General features: G+C 41.6%; 1 protein-coding gene across 11 annotated transcripts in view; it reads left to right on the forward strand.

Annotated features, from left to right (window-relative positions):
• ATXN2 (ataxin 2) overlaps positions 1 to 13,655 on the forward strand; it is a 72,941-nt gene extending 59,286 nt beyond the window's left edge. For 5 of the 11 annotated variants that reach the window (XM_036277142.1, XM_036277143.1, XM_036277150.1 and 2 more), the window contains 4 exons: positions 2,656 to 2,709; positions 8,303 to 8,448; positions 9,613 to 9,840; positions 12,081 to 12,404. In XM_036277142.1, the coding sequence (XP_036133035.1) occupies positions 2,656 to 2,709; positions 8,303 to 8,448; positions 9,613 to 9,840; positions 12,081 to 12,389 (737 nt within the window). In that variant the 3' untranslated portion in view covers positions 12,390 to 12,404. Of the gene's footprint in view, positions 1 to 2,655; positions 2,710 to 8,302; positions 8,449 to 9,612; positions 9,841 to 12,080; positions 12,405 to 13,043 lie in introns of those variants that run through there. The other 6 variants (XM_036277147.1, XM_036277151.1, XM_036277152.1 and 3 more) reach the window with 4 other exon arrangements.
• Positions 13,656 to 14,498: the final 843 nt, after the last annotated feature.

Here is a 14,498-nt window from a genome sequence, read left to right on the forward strand (position 1 = left end):
CTCTTTCAACATTTTCAATGACTAAGACTGTAAAGATTTTCATGTTTTAACTTTAGGCAACAGTTTATAACAGTTATAGGTTAATAGGAATGGGACTCCGGCGGCGGCAGCAGCATCCTGGTCCCTGTAGCCCAGCGCTTAGGCCTTCTTCCTGCAGATGGCTCCTGCCACACAGGCTCCTGACGTTACCGGGTTCAAGGTGTTTTCTTAATAAAGTGCTGAAGTTCGATTATACTTTTTTCATTATCACTTAAAACTATCTATTGTGGATTATGCCCTTTAAACAAAAATGATGTAATTGCTACATTTCTTTCAAGAAGCCATCCATAATTTAATTGAAAAATATACTGACATACTGATATGACTTACGGTTTTGGTTATGATCTCCTGTCCTTTGCTTGTCTTTAGTTACCTTAATCAGGACTAAGTATGTATGAAAAGGCACCATTGATTTCTCACACTGGTTTTTATGCAATTTGTGTACTTTTCAACAATTTTCCAGTTTGCTAAAGGCTTAGGTGAAAAGTTCATTATGAGTGTTTTATATTTCTGGTGAATACATCATGATTTAACAAGTGGAAAAAACATTTCTTTCCTTCCATTTTTCTGGCATATTCCTCTTGGAATAAGATCTGAAACTTTTGAGCTAAAATTTTCGTTGCTTTTAGAGAATAGCTGTTTGTGCCCCCATGATTTTGAGACTTTGTAGTAATACTGTGATGTTGAGCAGGATTTTTCTCCTCAATGCCAACATCTGGCTTTGACTTTTGGATGGATGTTCGTTGGTTTGAAACAGTCTGTACAGTAAATACTGTTATTTGCGGCACTAGTGGTTTTTATAACTACCTTCCCAGAACATTTTCATTTGAAAAACACTTGGCCTTGGACCCTGAAGTTCATTCAAGTACGGGTAAATAGGAAATACTGCAAACAAAACAAAACACTAGACTTAATGTACTAGTCGTCAGAGCCAGTAAATACCCGGAGAAAGTTGCTCAGCCAAATCTTAACTGCTCTCCTGCAGTTTACACAAGTTGTATTTCATTGGTGCCTGTTAATGAGGGCTGGCTAGGGGCAAGGCTATGGACTTGGTATGATTGTTGCTCGTTAATTGAGGTTCTCTTGGATACTTCATACCTTAAAAAGAACACTAGGGAATTATTTTGTTCTCTGTTGTCATAAACCATAGTTTATTGTGCTAAAGCAAGTTCACTAATTCTTCAGTAATTTATTTCAGTTATTTTATATTTTCTAAATCCTAATTATGCCAAATACAGAAAAATTTTAAGTGTGTTATTTTAAAACAAGAACAAACTGTTGCATAGAAATGCTCATTGTATACTCATCTCCTTTGAACAATTTATATTTTGTATTCCTAAAGGAACCAAATATTTTTAGTATGTGTTACGATTATTTTTAAGCTATATCCTATCTAGATTTTGAAAACTTTTTATGTAAATAAAAGAATATGCACCAAGATGTTAGTGACAATTATGTCACCTTTTTGCCCTTTGTTAATGGGTACGTCATAGCAAAGGCTTTGAGAATAGAAAGTACTGCTAGTGACTGCAAAATGAGAGCCTGATTATTGTTTTTAAATTTTTGGTATATTTAATATAAATATGCTAACAGATTATTGGACAGTTAAATAATTAGGAGAGATATATACATTCTGAGTAATTGTTGACCTTGTTCTCTTCCTAGCTATTTTAGAAAGGATTTGATCACAAACTTTATCTCTTTGATCTTAATCTAAGTTTTATCATTGCCTCTGCCCCCTCCCTCCTAAGAAGTTACTTTTTGTTTCTTTAATATCTAGTTTTCTAATTCATGCTTTGTTTTATGGCAGTGATGTTTTCTTTTTCAAAAATAGTAATAATGAAACTTTCTCTACATAAAGCCATCAGGAAGAGTTAGATCCAGAATCCTTCTTTGATTTGTTAGTTTAATGCAGATAAATTAGAAAATACAGTAGATGGGGGGGGTGTCTAGTGGGGGGAAAGGAGAAACATCTGTAACAAAAATAAATTTTAAAATATTGGGGAAAAAGATAAAGAAAGAAAATACTGTAGGCAAAAAGCTTTGAAATACGCCTATTATCCCTCCATCTGACAACACCTGTTAACATTTTGGTGCATATTCTTTCAATTGTATTTAAACACACACACCTTTATAATAAGAAATGATATCATACCCATGTTTAATATTACTGTTATGTTTATAAAATTTTTGGATCCACTACCAGATGCCTAATAAACATCTTACAGAGTAATATCATTTCATTAATAGTGGTTTGCAGAATTGTCTGTCTTTTGAATTAAACTTGGGTAAATATTATTTTATTTTGGTACAATTTTTATGTTCAGATTGTTCAGTGGAATGCCATGTTGGTCTGTTTATTAGATAATTTATTCCTTTTATTTAAGCAAGTCAGCCTGCAGAACTTGACACCTCAGTACAGAAGAAAAGTATATTTTTGTTCAGCCCTATCTTATTTAATTTTGTAGCAATGTTTAAAGTGCTTGTCATCTCTTGTAAAATAAGAATGAATTTTGCATGAATTTACAAAAAGAAATGACTATGTCAACCTTTCCAGAAAATTAGGAAAATGCAGACCTTAAAAGGCTAATTTACCTTTCTATTTCCCAAATTCAGCATGTCCCAAATTACCATACAACAAGGAGACAAGCCCTTCTTTCTACTTTGCCAGTGAGTTGGGTTTTTTATACTAATTTTAATTGATCAGTAAAACACTTTTTAAAGAATATATGTTAAGGGAGTAGACTTGTTGAGCAATATTTTCCTTGTGCCAGACAAAATTATTAAAAATATTTGTATCTATAAATAAATCAGAGTTTTAAAAAAGGGAAATATAACCCAGCTTAAGAAAGCTGGGGTTAAAAAATTGAGTTGTTTCAGAAATTAATTTTTGTATACCAAGCAAACATGTGACTGTTTTGGAAATGCCTAATATTTTTCTTGTGTGAGAAACTTTCTGAATAGTTTCTTTCTGAACCAAGACACAAATTTAGTATACAACAAACCTTCTAAACGGATTTTTTAGTATTCTGGTAAGAAATTTATTCTTACAAGGATTTTGAATTGAGTAGGGTTGAAAAACGAGGTGAGAAACATTTCTGTCTTTTTAGTCTTTGCTTGACTGAAGGTTTAAAATATTTAAGTGGCTGACACCTCGGGGTGTCTTGAGCTTGGGCAGGAAAGCAGGACCTACCAGAGATTGTCTGGCGACACTGGCCCCGCCCACCTCCAGTGAAAGGGGAAATGGGGGCTCCTGACCGCGAAAGTCTGGGCAGAGCTTTCTTTTGGAAATGAACTTGTAAGGTGTGTTTTCTCCCTTTGTAGGGCAATTTTAAAATAAAGCTAGTCATGGACTTTTGGTATTTGAACAGGAATGGTACTAATTTGGAGAAATTCTTTAAAAATTGATGCCAGTAATGTGTTACTTTATGTGAAATACTTCATTCTAGGGGATATTAAGGATTAATTTTTATTTTAGAAACTAAATTTTGAATTATTTTATAATGACTCAATGTCTGAATCCACTAAAGGTCGTATTTTAAAAAGCATTTAGAAAACATTTTGACTTCAGTTTTTCATTAATTGTGCCATGACTTGGTATCCAAAAATAAGTGTATAAAAATTACTTATGTGGTGCTAGGAAATGTTAACAAATTTAATCCTTTAATAGATGCTCTTTAAAAAGGAGTCTTGCTGTATATATACTATTAAAGGGAAACTATGTATATGATGTAGTATGTAAAAGACAGTGTCAGTAATTAATTGTAGTATGCACTCAATTCGAGGTCTCAAATTTAGTTACCCTCACCATCTTACTGTTAGTTTTGGAGTCGGTTTTCTGGTAAGTAACCCAAAGGTTCTTTGTCATCACACCCGAGCATTAACTGCCTTAGCACAGCTTCCCTTACAGAGGAATATCAGTACTTTTTAAAAGACAACTAATAGTGGGGCTGCTATTTGTCATTTAACTTGCTGCTTCAAACTTCCCTCTCCCCTTTCTAAGCTATTTTGTCATAGTTTGGACTAGTTGCCTTTTACTCCCCTTTCAAAGACTTTTCAACTTTTCTTCACTTCCTTTTACCTTAATTTAACATCAGATTTAAAAGTTGGAAGATTTTGTTTTGCTTTGTTTCATTTTTAAAGTTTTGCAGCACTGGTGGTCTCTCACACAGCTTGTGCATCCCAGGCCAGAGGGGAAACCTGCTTGCAGGTGAAACACAGCCTTATGGGCGGGATTGGCTTCAGTGAGATCATGCTTACGAAACTAGTTTTGGAATGTGGTTAGTGTTAGGAGGATTTGAGAAATCATGTACTTAGAGTTTTGAATGTTCATATCAAAGAACACAGCAAGTAGGAAACTTCTGGACCAGGTCTGGCCCAGAAGAGTGATACTTTTTTGGTTTGCTTGACCTCATTCAGGTTTCATATTTATAGTTTTATAAATAGAAGTGCTTGGCTGAATCGCACTGTTGAAGAAAATTCATTTTATTGTTAATCTGTCTGAAATCTTTAGCTAAATTAATGAACATGTGCAATAAAAGCAGTTAAATGATACACTTAGCAGAGCTCAGAACTTCTGGCCTTTGCTTTCCACTTCTTTTCTCTGATTCTGTTAAATTTTTTCCTCATTTTTTTTCTTTTTTATTAATTTTAGAGAGGGAGGAAGGGAGAGGGAGAGAGAGATGGAAATTCTGATGAAAGAGAACATCGATTGGTCGCCTCCTGCACAACCCACACCGGGGATCTGGCCCACAACCTGGGCACGTGCCCTGACCAGAAATCGAGCCGGCGACCTTTTGGTGCAGGGTCGACGCTCAATCACTGAGCCACACCAGCCAGGCGTCCTAGTTTATTCTATATTTGTTTCCTTTCTCTTGTCTCTTTTCTTCTAACTTTTTCCCCCTCTGCCTTTTTAAAACTTTTAATCCTTACCCAAGGCGCTATGTTTATTTACTTTTTTATTGATTTTAGAGATAGAACATCTGGGCCACCTAATCAATGCCCCCTCAGCCTTTGAATTTTTCTTCTGTCCCATCTTTTTTTGTCTCGTTCTTCTGGCCTTTCAAGGAACCAGACTATATATTTTTTATTTGTATTGAATTTATTAGCCAGCCACTCAGTTTTTGTGTTTGAGGAGGAAAAGGCAGTTTCTGGATAAGGTATTTGCTTTATATCTTTTTTTTTTTTCATTTTTTTGCACAGATAGAGTGGGAGGGAGAGAGAGGAAGAGAGAGAGAGAGAGAGAAACATCGATGTGAAGGGACACATCGAGTGGCTGCCACCTGCACGACCAACCAGGGCCGGGGACAAACTGCAACCGAGGTACATGCCCTTAGCGGGAACCAAACCCGGATCTCTCCGGACCGCAGGCCGATGCTCTAACCGCTGAGCCAAACCGGCCAGGGCTTGCTTTATATCTTTTAAGCAAGAAGATGAACAAAGGAAAATATTTCTAATGAAACTTCTTTAAATTTTATTTGCAGCTTATGAACTATAAATTACATCTACTTGATTTTCTTATAATACATTGCAGTTTATTGGTGGTTAGGGTAGGGGAAGGATGGGCTTTTTAAACAAAGCACTCCACTTGATCACTTGAAGTGTAGGACTGTGAATGTGAATGAGCTGTAGGTTAGATTGCTCTATTTCGTAGGCTTCAGATATCGGTAAAATGTCACAGAGATGCCTTTTACAAGTGCCTAGCCAAATATATTTATTTTATCTTTGCCCTGCTGGTTTGGCTCAGCAGTTGGAGCATTAGCCTGTGGACCAGAGAGTCCCAGGTTCATTTCCCGCCAAGGGCACATACCTTTGTTGCAGTTTGTCCCCGGCCCTGGTTGAGGTTGTGTGGGTAGCGACCAGTTGATGTGTCTCTTTCACAACAATGTTTCTCTGTCTTACCCCTCCTCTCCCTCCTGCTCTGTCTGAAGATGAATGCAAAAATGTCCTTGGGTGAGGATTAAAAAAACGTGTGTGTGTGTGTGTGTGTGTGTGTGTGTATTTCATTTTTAATTTTCAAATTTCAAGATTTTAACATTTTTCTAATGAATAACAATTATGAAACTTCATGAGCACAGTTTCTTTGTGGTGGTCATGCTAGAGTTTTTTATTTATTGTTACTTTTAATTTTCTTAATACTTTGAGTCTAAGAATTAAAAGTGAAATATAAAATATTTTAGTACAGAAATTTCTTGAACAAATAAAAGTTTAAAAAAGCAGGAACTCTTGAGATTCTGTACTCTATGAAACCTCATAAATAGAATTTAGGATTCAGAAATTGCTTTTCCCCAGATTTGGTGTTGCTGAAAATGAAACATTTAAGAAGCTTGGAGGCAGGGTGTATTTAATGTTTATGAGTTGAAAATAAGGGAGCATGAATGTCTCGAGACATCACTTGTCCAGTTGGAATTTCTGTGGTGATGGAATAGTGCTATGTAATCAGCCACTCACTGCATGTGGCTGTTTTAATTCTTTAAAAATAGATTTGAAAAATAAGTGTAAGATTTTTACAAGAAGAAAGATTCAAAATATATGTCAGATTTTTTACATCAAGTCAGTGCCTAGACAATTTGAGGGGATCTGAAAGGGAGCATGATGATGAAGAAGGGCCTTTTAATAAGCCAGTGACTTAGAAGAAAGACACTGACTACTTTTATAGACTCATGAAACTGTGAAAGCAGTTAGTACATTATTTTTCCTATCTCCCAGAAAACAGTCACTGATTCTTCTTAAAACACCCAGAGAAATATACTGTATATTAACTGTACTTAAATTTTTTAAAAATAAACTTTTTAAGAGGGGAAAAATACTCAGAACATGTTGCCACAGTTTTTCATGTTAATATGTTTAATGTGTACAGACTCTTATAAGTTAGACATTTCCCAGTGTGTAAACGAATGTGCTTTCTTTTTTGGTTCTGATCTGGGCCTTGTGCCCACTGTGGCGTTGGCACTGGATGCGCAGGTGACCCCAGCACTGGCTCTTTGCCCTGCCCTTCCCTCTTTTAAGATACATGTGCAGCTGGGGAGATGACCAGTTGGGTTGGAGTATTGGTGGCTCTTGGCCCTACAACCTCAAGCATTACAGAATTGCTTTGTGTGCCTAACCTTCTGCATAACATTGACATGGGACTTACCCAGAGTTATTTAGTCTGGTGACCCTTGGCAACCTTGCCTGTTAGACTGTTGGAGTTAGGGTGCCTGATCCCAAAGCAGTGCTTGCTTCTCCCCAACAGCTCCCTATATGTCTATATATGTTTGGACTTAGCTTCTCGGGGATTTTAGGAGTGATTTGAGAGAAGGTCGGAGTCACATGTTGCTAGGACACTGTCCTCAGTTCATTGCTACATCCTAGTTTGGTTTTATATCAGTGCACTGTTGATAGGTACTGAAAGCAATTAACCCATCTTATTGTGCTTTTGATTCTCAAATTGCTCTTTTGGAAAGACATGAATAAATCATTTATACCTAATCTCCCTGTTTTATACCAAGGTATGGTCCATGCTGAGATTCACGAAGAATGGGCTTTGGGTTCTTATCTTGAATGAACATAATTTTATTTAAACTGGCTCATGTTTCCTTTGAAGTTACTCTAGTAAAATTCTTTCTAAAGACTGAGATGCGTTGAAGAGACTTCATTTTTCTACATAGGTTAGGTAATTCTATTTACTAGATTTCATAAAGCAAGGTAAAAGATCCTTGAATTTGGGGGAGGGGGATGAGCTAGGTGGCTTCTTTGATCAGCCGAGAAAAATTGTGGTCATTGAGCCTTGGCCTTGCCACATTCCTTATCCAGCCCCTTATCCCCAGCCCCAGTGTAGTCTGTGCCCATGGGACACTGTGCCAGCTCCAGGGCAGTAGCATGGTGAGGTTAGCCAGATGATGGCCTTGCGCTACTGTGTGTGTGTGTGTGTGTGTAAGTGAGAGAGAGAGAGAGAGAGAGAGATTGAATTGTTTCTGCCTATGTTAAGTTACCTTTTCAGGAAAACCTAGTGATTGTTTTAAGAGTAAATTTAAACCAATTAGATTTTAATATGATGTATGCAGTTGTGTTATCATGAATAAAATGCTAGTTTGATTGTTAAGCAGTAACTTCACATTTATTTTTTTCATGAAAATTGATGGTTTAAATGGAGTGAAATACAGAGACTGGTAACAGCATAGGTTAGGCCTTGAGCATCAGGAAAGCTCAGCTGACAAGGCGTAGAGGAGCGGCCGAGACCGTCCACGTGTCAATGCACACATTCCTTTCTCTTTCACTTCAGTTTCCACCGGCTCCCTCGCTCAGCAGTATGCACACCCCAATGCTACCCTGCACCCACATACTCCACATCCTCAGCCTTCAGCCACTCCCACCGGACAGCAGCAAAGCCAGCATGGTGGAAGTCACCCCGCACCCAGTCCCGTTCAGGTAAGGAGAGACTCGGAAGCCTTCGCAGCAGCGTGTCCTCTCCTGTGTGCTGAGCGTGTCCTTTGGGGCCGCAGGCAGCCCTGCCTCCTGGAGCCAGCACACGGCTCTGCAGACTGCCCCTGGGGTTGGTGTTAAGTCACACTAAGAGACACATTAAGAATAAGATGATTGCATAAGTTCTGGAAACAACAATATTGAAAAATCTAATTTAACAGAGTAAGAAATTTGCATGGAACTTTTTTATAATTTTTAAATTATTTTATTTATTTTATCCTTGCCTGAAAACATTTTTCCATTTTTTGTTCAGATAGAGTGGGGGCGAGAGAGAGAGAGACAGACAGACAGACAGACAGACAGACATCGACGTAAAAGGGACACGAGTGGTTGGTTGCCTCCCACATGACCCCAACCAGGGCCGGGATGAATCGCAGCCAAGGTACGTGCCCCTGACTGGAATCGATCCCGCAACTCATTGGTTGCGGGCCGACACTCTAACCACTGAACCAAACCAACTAGGGCTATTTTTTTTTATTTAATTCCTAATGTTTATATGATGAGTTTTTTTTCCTATTAATTTTTTTAATTGATTTTTTAGAGAAACATCGATGTGAGGAACATCAATCGGCTACCTCCTGTACGTCCCCTTCCAGGGATCGAACCCGCAACCCGGGCACGTGCCCTGACTGAGAATCAAACTGGGACCTCTCAGTCCATGGGAGGATGCTCCATCCACTGAGCCACACTGGCCGGGCTCCTATTAATTTCTTTAATCATGTTTCTTGACAGAGGCGGTTAAGGATCTCTGACATCTGTCAGTTCTCAGGGGGCAGTGGTCTTGTTGTTTTGTTTTGTTTTTGTTTTTGGTACGTGCCCCTAGCGGGAACTGAACCCAGGACTCTCTGGTCCACAGGCTGATGCCCCAGCCGCTAAGCCACAGTCTAGGGCTGCAGTGGTTTTGTTTTACCTCCACTTGGTTGAGGGCTTGTACCTCAGAAAGGAAGTCCCTGAGCAGGCCCCCCCTGCTCTTACTGTCCTGTATGTTCTCCTGTGCTTGCCGTTGCCCCTCATCTTAGACGAGCCCAAGTGAGGCCTGTTTTCATGCGCAAAGCTCAGCTTTCTGTGTGACCCTAAAGTGTTTCTCTTAATTCTTTCTGTCCCTTACAGCACCATCAGCACCAGGCCGCCCAGGCGCTCCATCTGGCCAGTCCACAGCAGCAGTCAGCCATTTACCACGCGGGGCTTGCACCAACCCCACCTTCCATGACACCTGCCTCCAACACGCAGTCGCCACAGAATAGCTTCCCAGCAGCACAGCAGACTGTCTTCACGATCCACCCTTCACATGTCCAGCCGGCATACACCAACCCGCCCCACATGGCCCACGTACCTCAGGTAAATCAGCTTTAGCCAACTTCCTGTGAAGACCAAGTAGAATAGGAAGGTAATCAGATAAGCAGCAAAGAGCCGGATGCTCTCCAAGCTAGGAAACCCTGTGTGTGATTTGCCTGTCTCCCTTCTCCCATTCAAATACATGTGATCTGGCCCTAAATGGATGTTTGTGTGGTTTTGTAATGGGATCAGTGAAGTTGCTGATTGGTCAGTCTTTTAACGTTTTCCAGCTGAAAACGTATAAATATCTTTGACTCTGGAATGCACCTTTCCTCCCTGTGTCTGCTTTGCTATGTTTAAATAGCTTCATTGATACATATATGTATGTATACACATATATAATCAGTCTCTCACACACACACTCACACACTCTCTCTCCCCCCATCTCTTCCTCTGCTGCACACACACACACACTCTCTCTCTCGTACACACACACACACACATGCATACACATGCATGCACACATGAAATTTGTGGCAGGAAGGATGGACCTTCACAAATTCTTAACTCTGATTACCTTGAGCCTGTCAGCTTGAATGTTGGTCACATGAATTCCAGAGAAATCTCCCCTCTTGTTTTCTCTGGCTATCCATACATCGTTTTGACCATATGTTGTACTTCTTGAAAAGGCTTGGCCTTGTGCACTGGTGCATTGTAACTAGACGCTGGAAGCACCCAGGTGTTTGCATTTTTCTGAAAGAGCAGCCCTGGATGCACTTTGGAGCTCACCTCCCGTGTCAGCTTCTAAAGGTTGAAAGGTGTGGTTGCTATCTGAGTGGTTGCTTCTGCATCAGCTGCTGACAAAAGCCCAATGCCACCAGGGCCAAGGTAGATTGTCTTCATGAGGAGAGGGCGCTGCACTGAGCTCGGGCTCTAACACTGTCTTTGAGGCCTGCCTTGGAGCTGTGAAGGGTGAACTGGCTGTATTCGATGTCTTTTTGCTACTTTCATAGCAGCACTTAGGCGGGGCTAAGCTGGACTGCCTCACCGAACTCCCGTTTATGTCAGACAGTGTGCCACTGAGGCTCTGGCGTGTGGGGGCTGAAGGTGCGGCGCAGTTGGCGCTAACTCAGAGGTGACCTTGTCGTAGCGCCCACAGCTCTGGGCGGTCTTTGCAGTGCGGCCGCTGCAGCGGATGGTGTGCTCTGGATGGTGGGGAGGGGAGCCGATTGGTCAGGTGTGGGCCAGCATGGTTGGCTGAGTCAGGAGCTTCATGAGAGCTGGGGTCCTCTGAGTGTCTAGCAGAGGCTGGTGGCTAAGTAGGCATGTGAATTTACATGTAGGTTGGGGTTCCTAAAACCTCACTTTTGTGCTTGTGCTGAAAGAGCAAAATAGATTAACACAGGGAAGCCCAGATATGCCGTGGGCCTATTTGAATATGTAAGATAACAAAAACAGCATTTCATTCAAGGCTTCTCATGGTCTGGAATCGTGCATGGTATGGGAGGCAAGAAAACAGCTCTTCCCGGCCCTGCCAAATCCCTCCAGAGCTGGGAGCTGCTGTTTGGCCTAAAACCTTCCCAACTTTGAAAGTGAGACCAAGTCGAACTCAGTATCACTCGGTACAGGGACACTGGGCTGGCCTGGATTGTTTCTCACTACTCCTCCCCACATCACTGTGACCTCTTCCTGCTGCTCCATCAGCATTGCTTTTAGCAGAGTAGAGGGACCCAGGTCTCCTCTCTCACTGCCCTCATTCCTCATGAGGGGTGCTGGCAAGCGGGCAGGAAGCAGAGGGTCCCGGGTGGGGGCAAACGAGGAAAGTAATTCATAGAACAGAGTCCGACAGTCCCTGCTTACAATGTAATAATCTGCTTTCCTCTTTGAAAGGAATGTCCTCTGTAACCCTACTTCAGGCTCCGCGTGGAAGCCAGATTCTGAAGCATCTCGCCTATTAAGTTGAGCATGCGGCCTTGGGGTCAGGGGTCTGATCTTGTGCAGACCTTGTCCCATACGTAGAATCCAGTGATCAGAATGATGAAGGCTAGGGCATTGCAGCCCTGGTTTCACCCAGGCTCCCTGATGCCTGCTCCTCAACCTTGCAGGATCGATCTGCTACACAGTGAAGCATGTCTGTAGATCAATTGATGTTCCACTAAGGAGTGTCCCCAGAGAAAAGAAGGGGCCCTGAGGGCCCACCACTGCCCTTTCGTGAGAGCCCCAGCCCCATGAAAGGAACACAGTTGACGTGTTGTTTAAGCTGGAGATGTTGCCTGTATGCGTAAAAGAGCTCTCTGTTTCAGGCTCATGTACAGTCAGGAATGGTTCCTTCTCATCCAACTGCCCATGCGCCAATGATGCTAATGACGACACAGCCACCCGGCGGTCCCCAGGCCGCCCTCGCCCAAAGTGCACTACAACCCATTCCAGCCTCGACAGCAGCGCATTTCCCCTATATGACGCACCCTTCAGGTGAGGCGCGTGTGTGCAGGGGCCGCCGGGCACCCCGAAGCATTCTGCTCGCACAGCTCGAATGGCAGGCAGGGCCAGCGCTTCAAACCCCGCCTTTGAGAACTAGCAAGACCCGTCAGTGTGCACAGCAGGGACTGTGACGAGCAGTCAGTGTCAGGGCTGAGGCTCCTGGAGCCGAGTCTGTGTGTTCTGAAGGTGCAGGGTGTGGCTTGATGAGAAGCGGCAGCAGCATTCTGTGGAGCTGACGCCCGCTTAGGGCTCCGTTGGCCTTCCTTGTTTATGGCAGGCTGGGCAGGGCAGCGCTTCCTTCCTGAGTCCCAACAGTCTGACGTGGGGGGTCACCACCAGGACAGGGTTTGACTGTAGCTCTGGAGAAGACTCCTGATGAGACTGCTGTGTGTGGATTGGCTCTGAGCGTAGCACTGGTTCCCGCCTACGCCCTGACGGAGAGGCCCGTGATTGTGCTCTATGCTTGATGGCTGCCATGGTGTTCCTCTGAGGCAGTGCTGGTGCTTGGCTAACATTTGGGGAGGGGGATGTCACGGCCTGTTTTTCTACCCCACGAACAACAAGTCTTCTGGGAGTTTTATCTGAAGTGGTTTTACGTCTTACTGGTTTGTTTCTACATCTCCCTTCTCCTCCCCCTTTGGTGCAGATGGGAGGGGGGAGTGAACGAAATTCTGAGCCTTGTTCAGCTAGCACAAGGATAGTTACAGCCGTGTGCTGCAGAGACACTAGGCTAATGTGCGGTGTTGCCAGTTTTCTGTTTAAATATTCACTTTTCTTTTTTACAGTACAAGCCCACCACCAGCAGCAGTTGTAAGGCTGCCCTGGAGGAACCGAAAGGCCAAATTCCCTCCTCCCTTCTACTGCTTCTGCCAACTGGAAGCACAGAGAACTAGAATTTCATTTATTTTGTTTTTAAAAAATATATGTTCATACCTTGTAACATCCAATAGGAATGCTAACAGTTCACTTGCAGTGGGAGACATTTGGACCGAGTAGAGGCGTTTAGGACTTGTGGGCTGTTCCGTAATTCCATGTGCTGCCTGAGTCCCGCAAGTAGCCTAGCTCTGCTTGCTGAAACTGGAAGTTATTTATTTTTTAATGACCCTCGAAAGTCACGAACACATCAGCTAGCAAAAGTAACAAGAGTGATTCTTGCTGCTATTACTGCAAAAAAAAAAAATCAAAAGACTTGGAACGCCCTTTTACTAAACTTGACAAAGGTTCAGTAAATTCTTACCGTCAAACTGACGGATTATTATTTATAAATCAAGTTTGATGAAGTGATCACTGTCTACAGTGGTTCAACTTTTAAGTTAAGGGAAAAACTTTTACTTTGTAGATAATATAAAATAAAAACTTTAAAAAAATTAAAAAATAAAAAAAGTTTTAAAAACTGATATCCAGTTAGTGTGTGTTTGTATAAGCTACTAGTTGATACCAAGGCAGGAGGGCTCAGTGTGCTTTCTTAATATCCTGGAAAGTTAGTTGTCAAATGATTTTTCTTCTTCACCTTTAGTTCTGGTTCAAGGTATCTCTAGAAAAAGACAAGACTGAGATACTCTCTTTGGTGGATAGAGGGCGCTTCAGCAGGAGGAAGGCTGGCCAGAGTGGGCAGTGCTGGGCCCCACGTCCTCAGCCTGACGCGGATTCTGTAAGCTTCCTTTCTCATACCCCGAACCCAAATGAGTGTTGTCAGTAGTCTTGATTCAGGCATCTGTCTCTGTTACCAGTAGGGGGCAGGAGATACTTTTTTTTTTTTAAAGCCATGAGAAAATACACCTGAAACTAATATGTTAACTGTAATTGAAAAATAAAAATTCATTGAAAAAAGAAGAAAAACTGTTGGTAAACAGAGGGCAGAAAGGATGCAGTGATGTACAAAAGCAGTTTATGGCTATAGACTCATACACGTTTGTTAATGTCTTCAATTTGTGGGAGGGGAGGACAAAGGGGAAAAAGCAAGTGTTTGAGCAGGGCAAGGATTTTAAAGAGACCGTGGTCATAACAGATAGAGCCTTTAAATATGGTTGGCAGCAAAGCAAGATTCCAAAAACCTTTTGTTTAATTCACATGTAGCAATTTGTACATTATAGCAAAATTTGCATTATTCAAGAATAAGTTATTTGTACAGTAAACAATACATAAAAATTTACCAAATACCTTCTGCTTATAATTATACAAGATGAGCCCATTTTCTGTGGTGGTACAATGTGCTGCTATTCCAACCCAACACTGGATGA

This window comes from Molossus molossus, unplaced genomic scaffold (genome assembly GCF_014108415.1).
Source record: "Molossus molossus isolate mMolMol1 unplaced genomic scaffold, mMolMol1.p scaffold_m16_p_22, whole genome shotgun sequence".
NCBI lineage: Eukaryota > Metazoa > Chordata > Mammalia > Chiroptera > Molossidae > Molossus > Molossus molossus.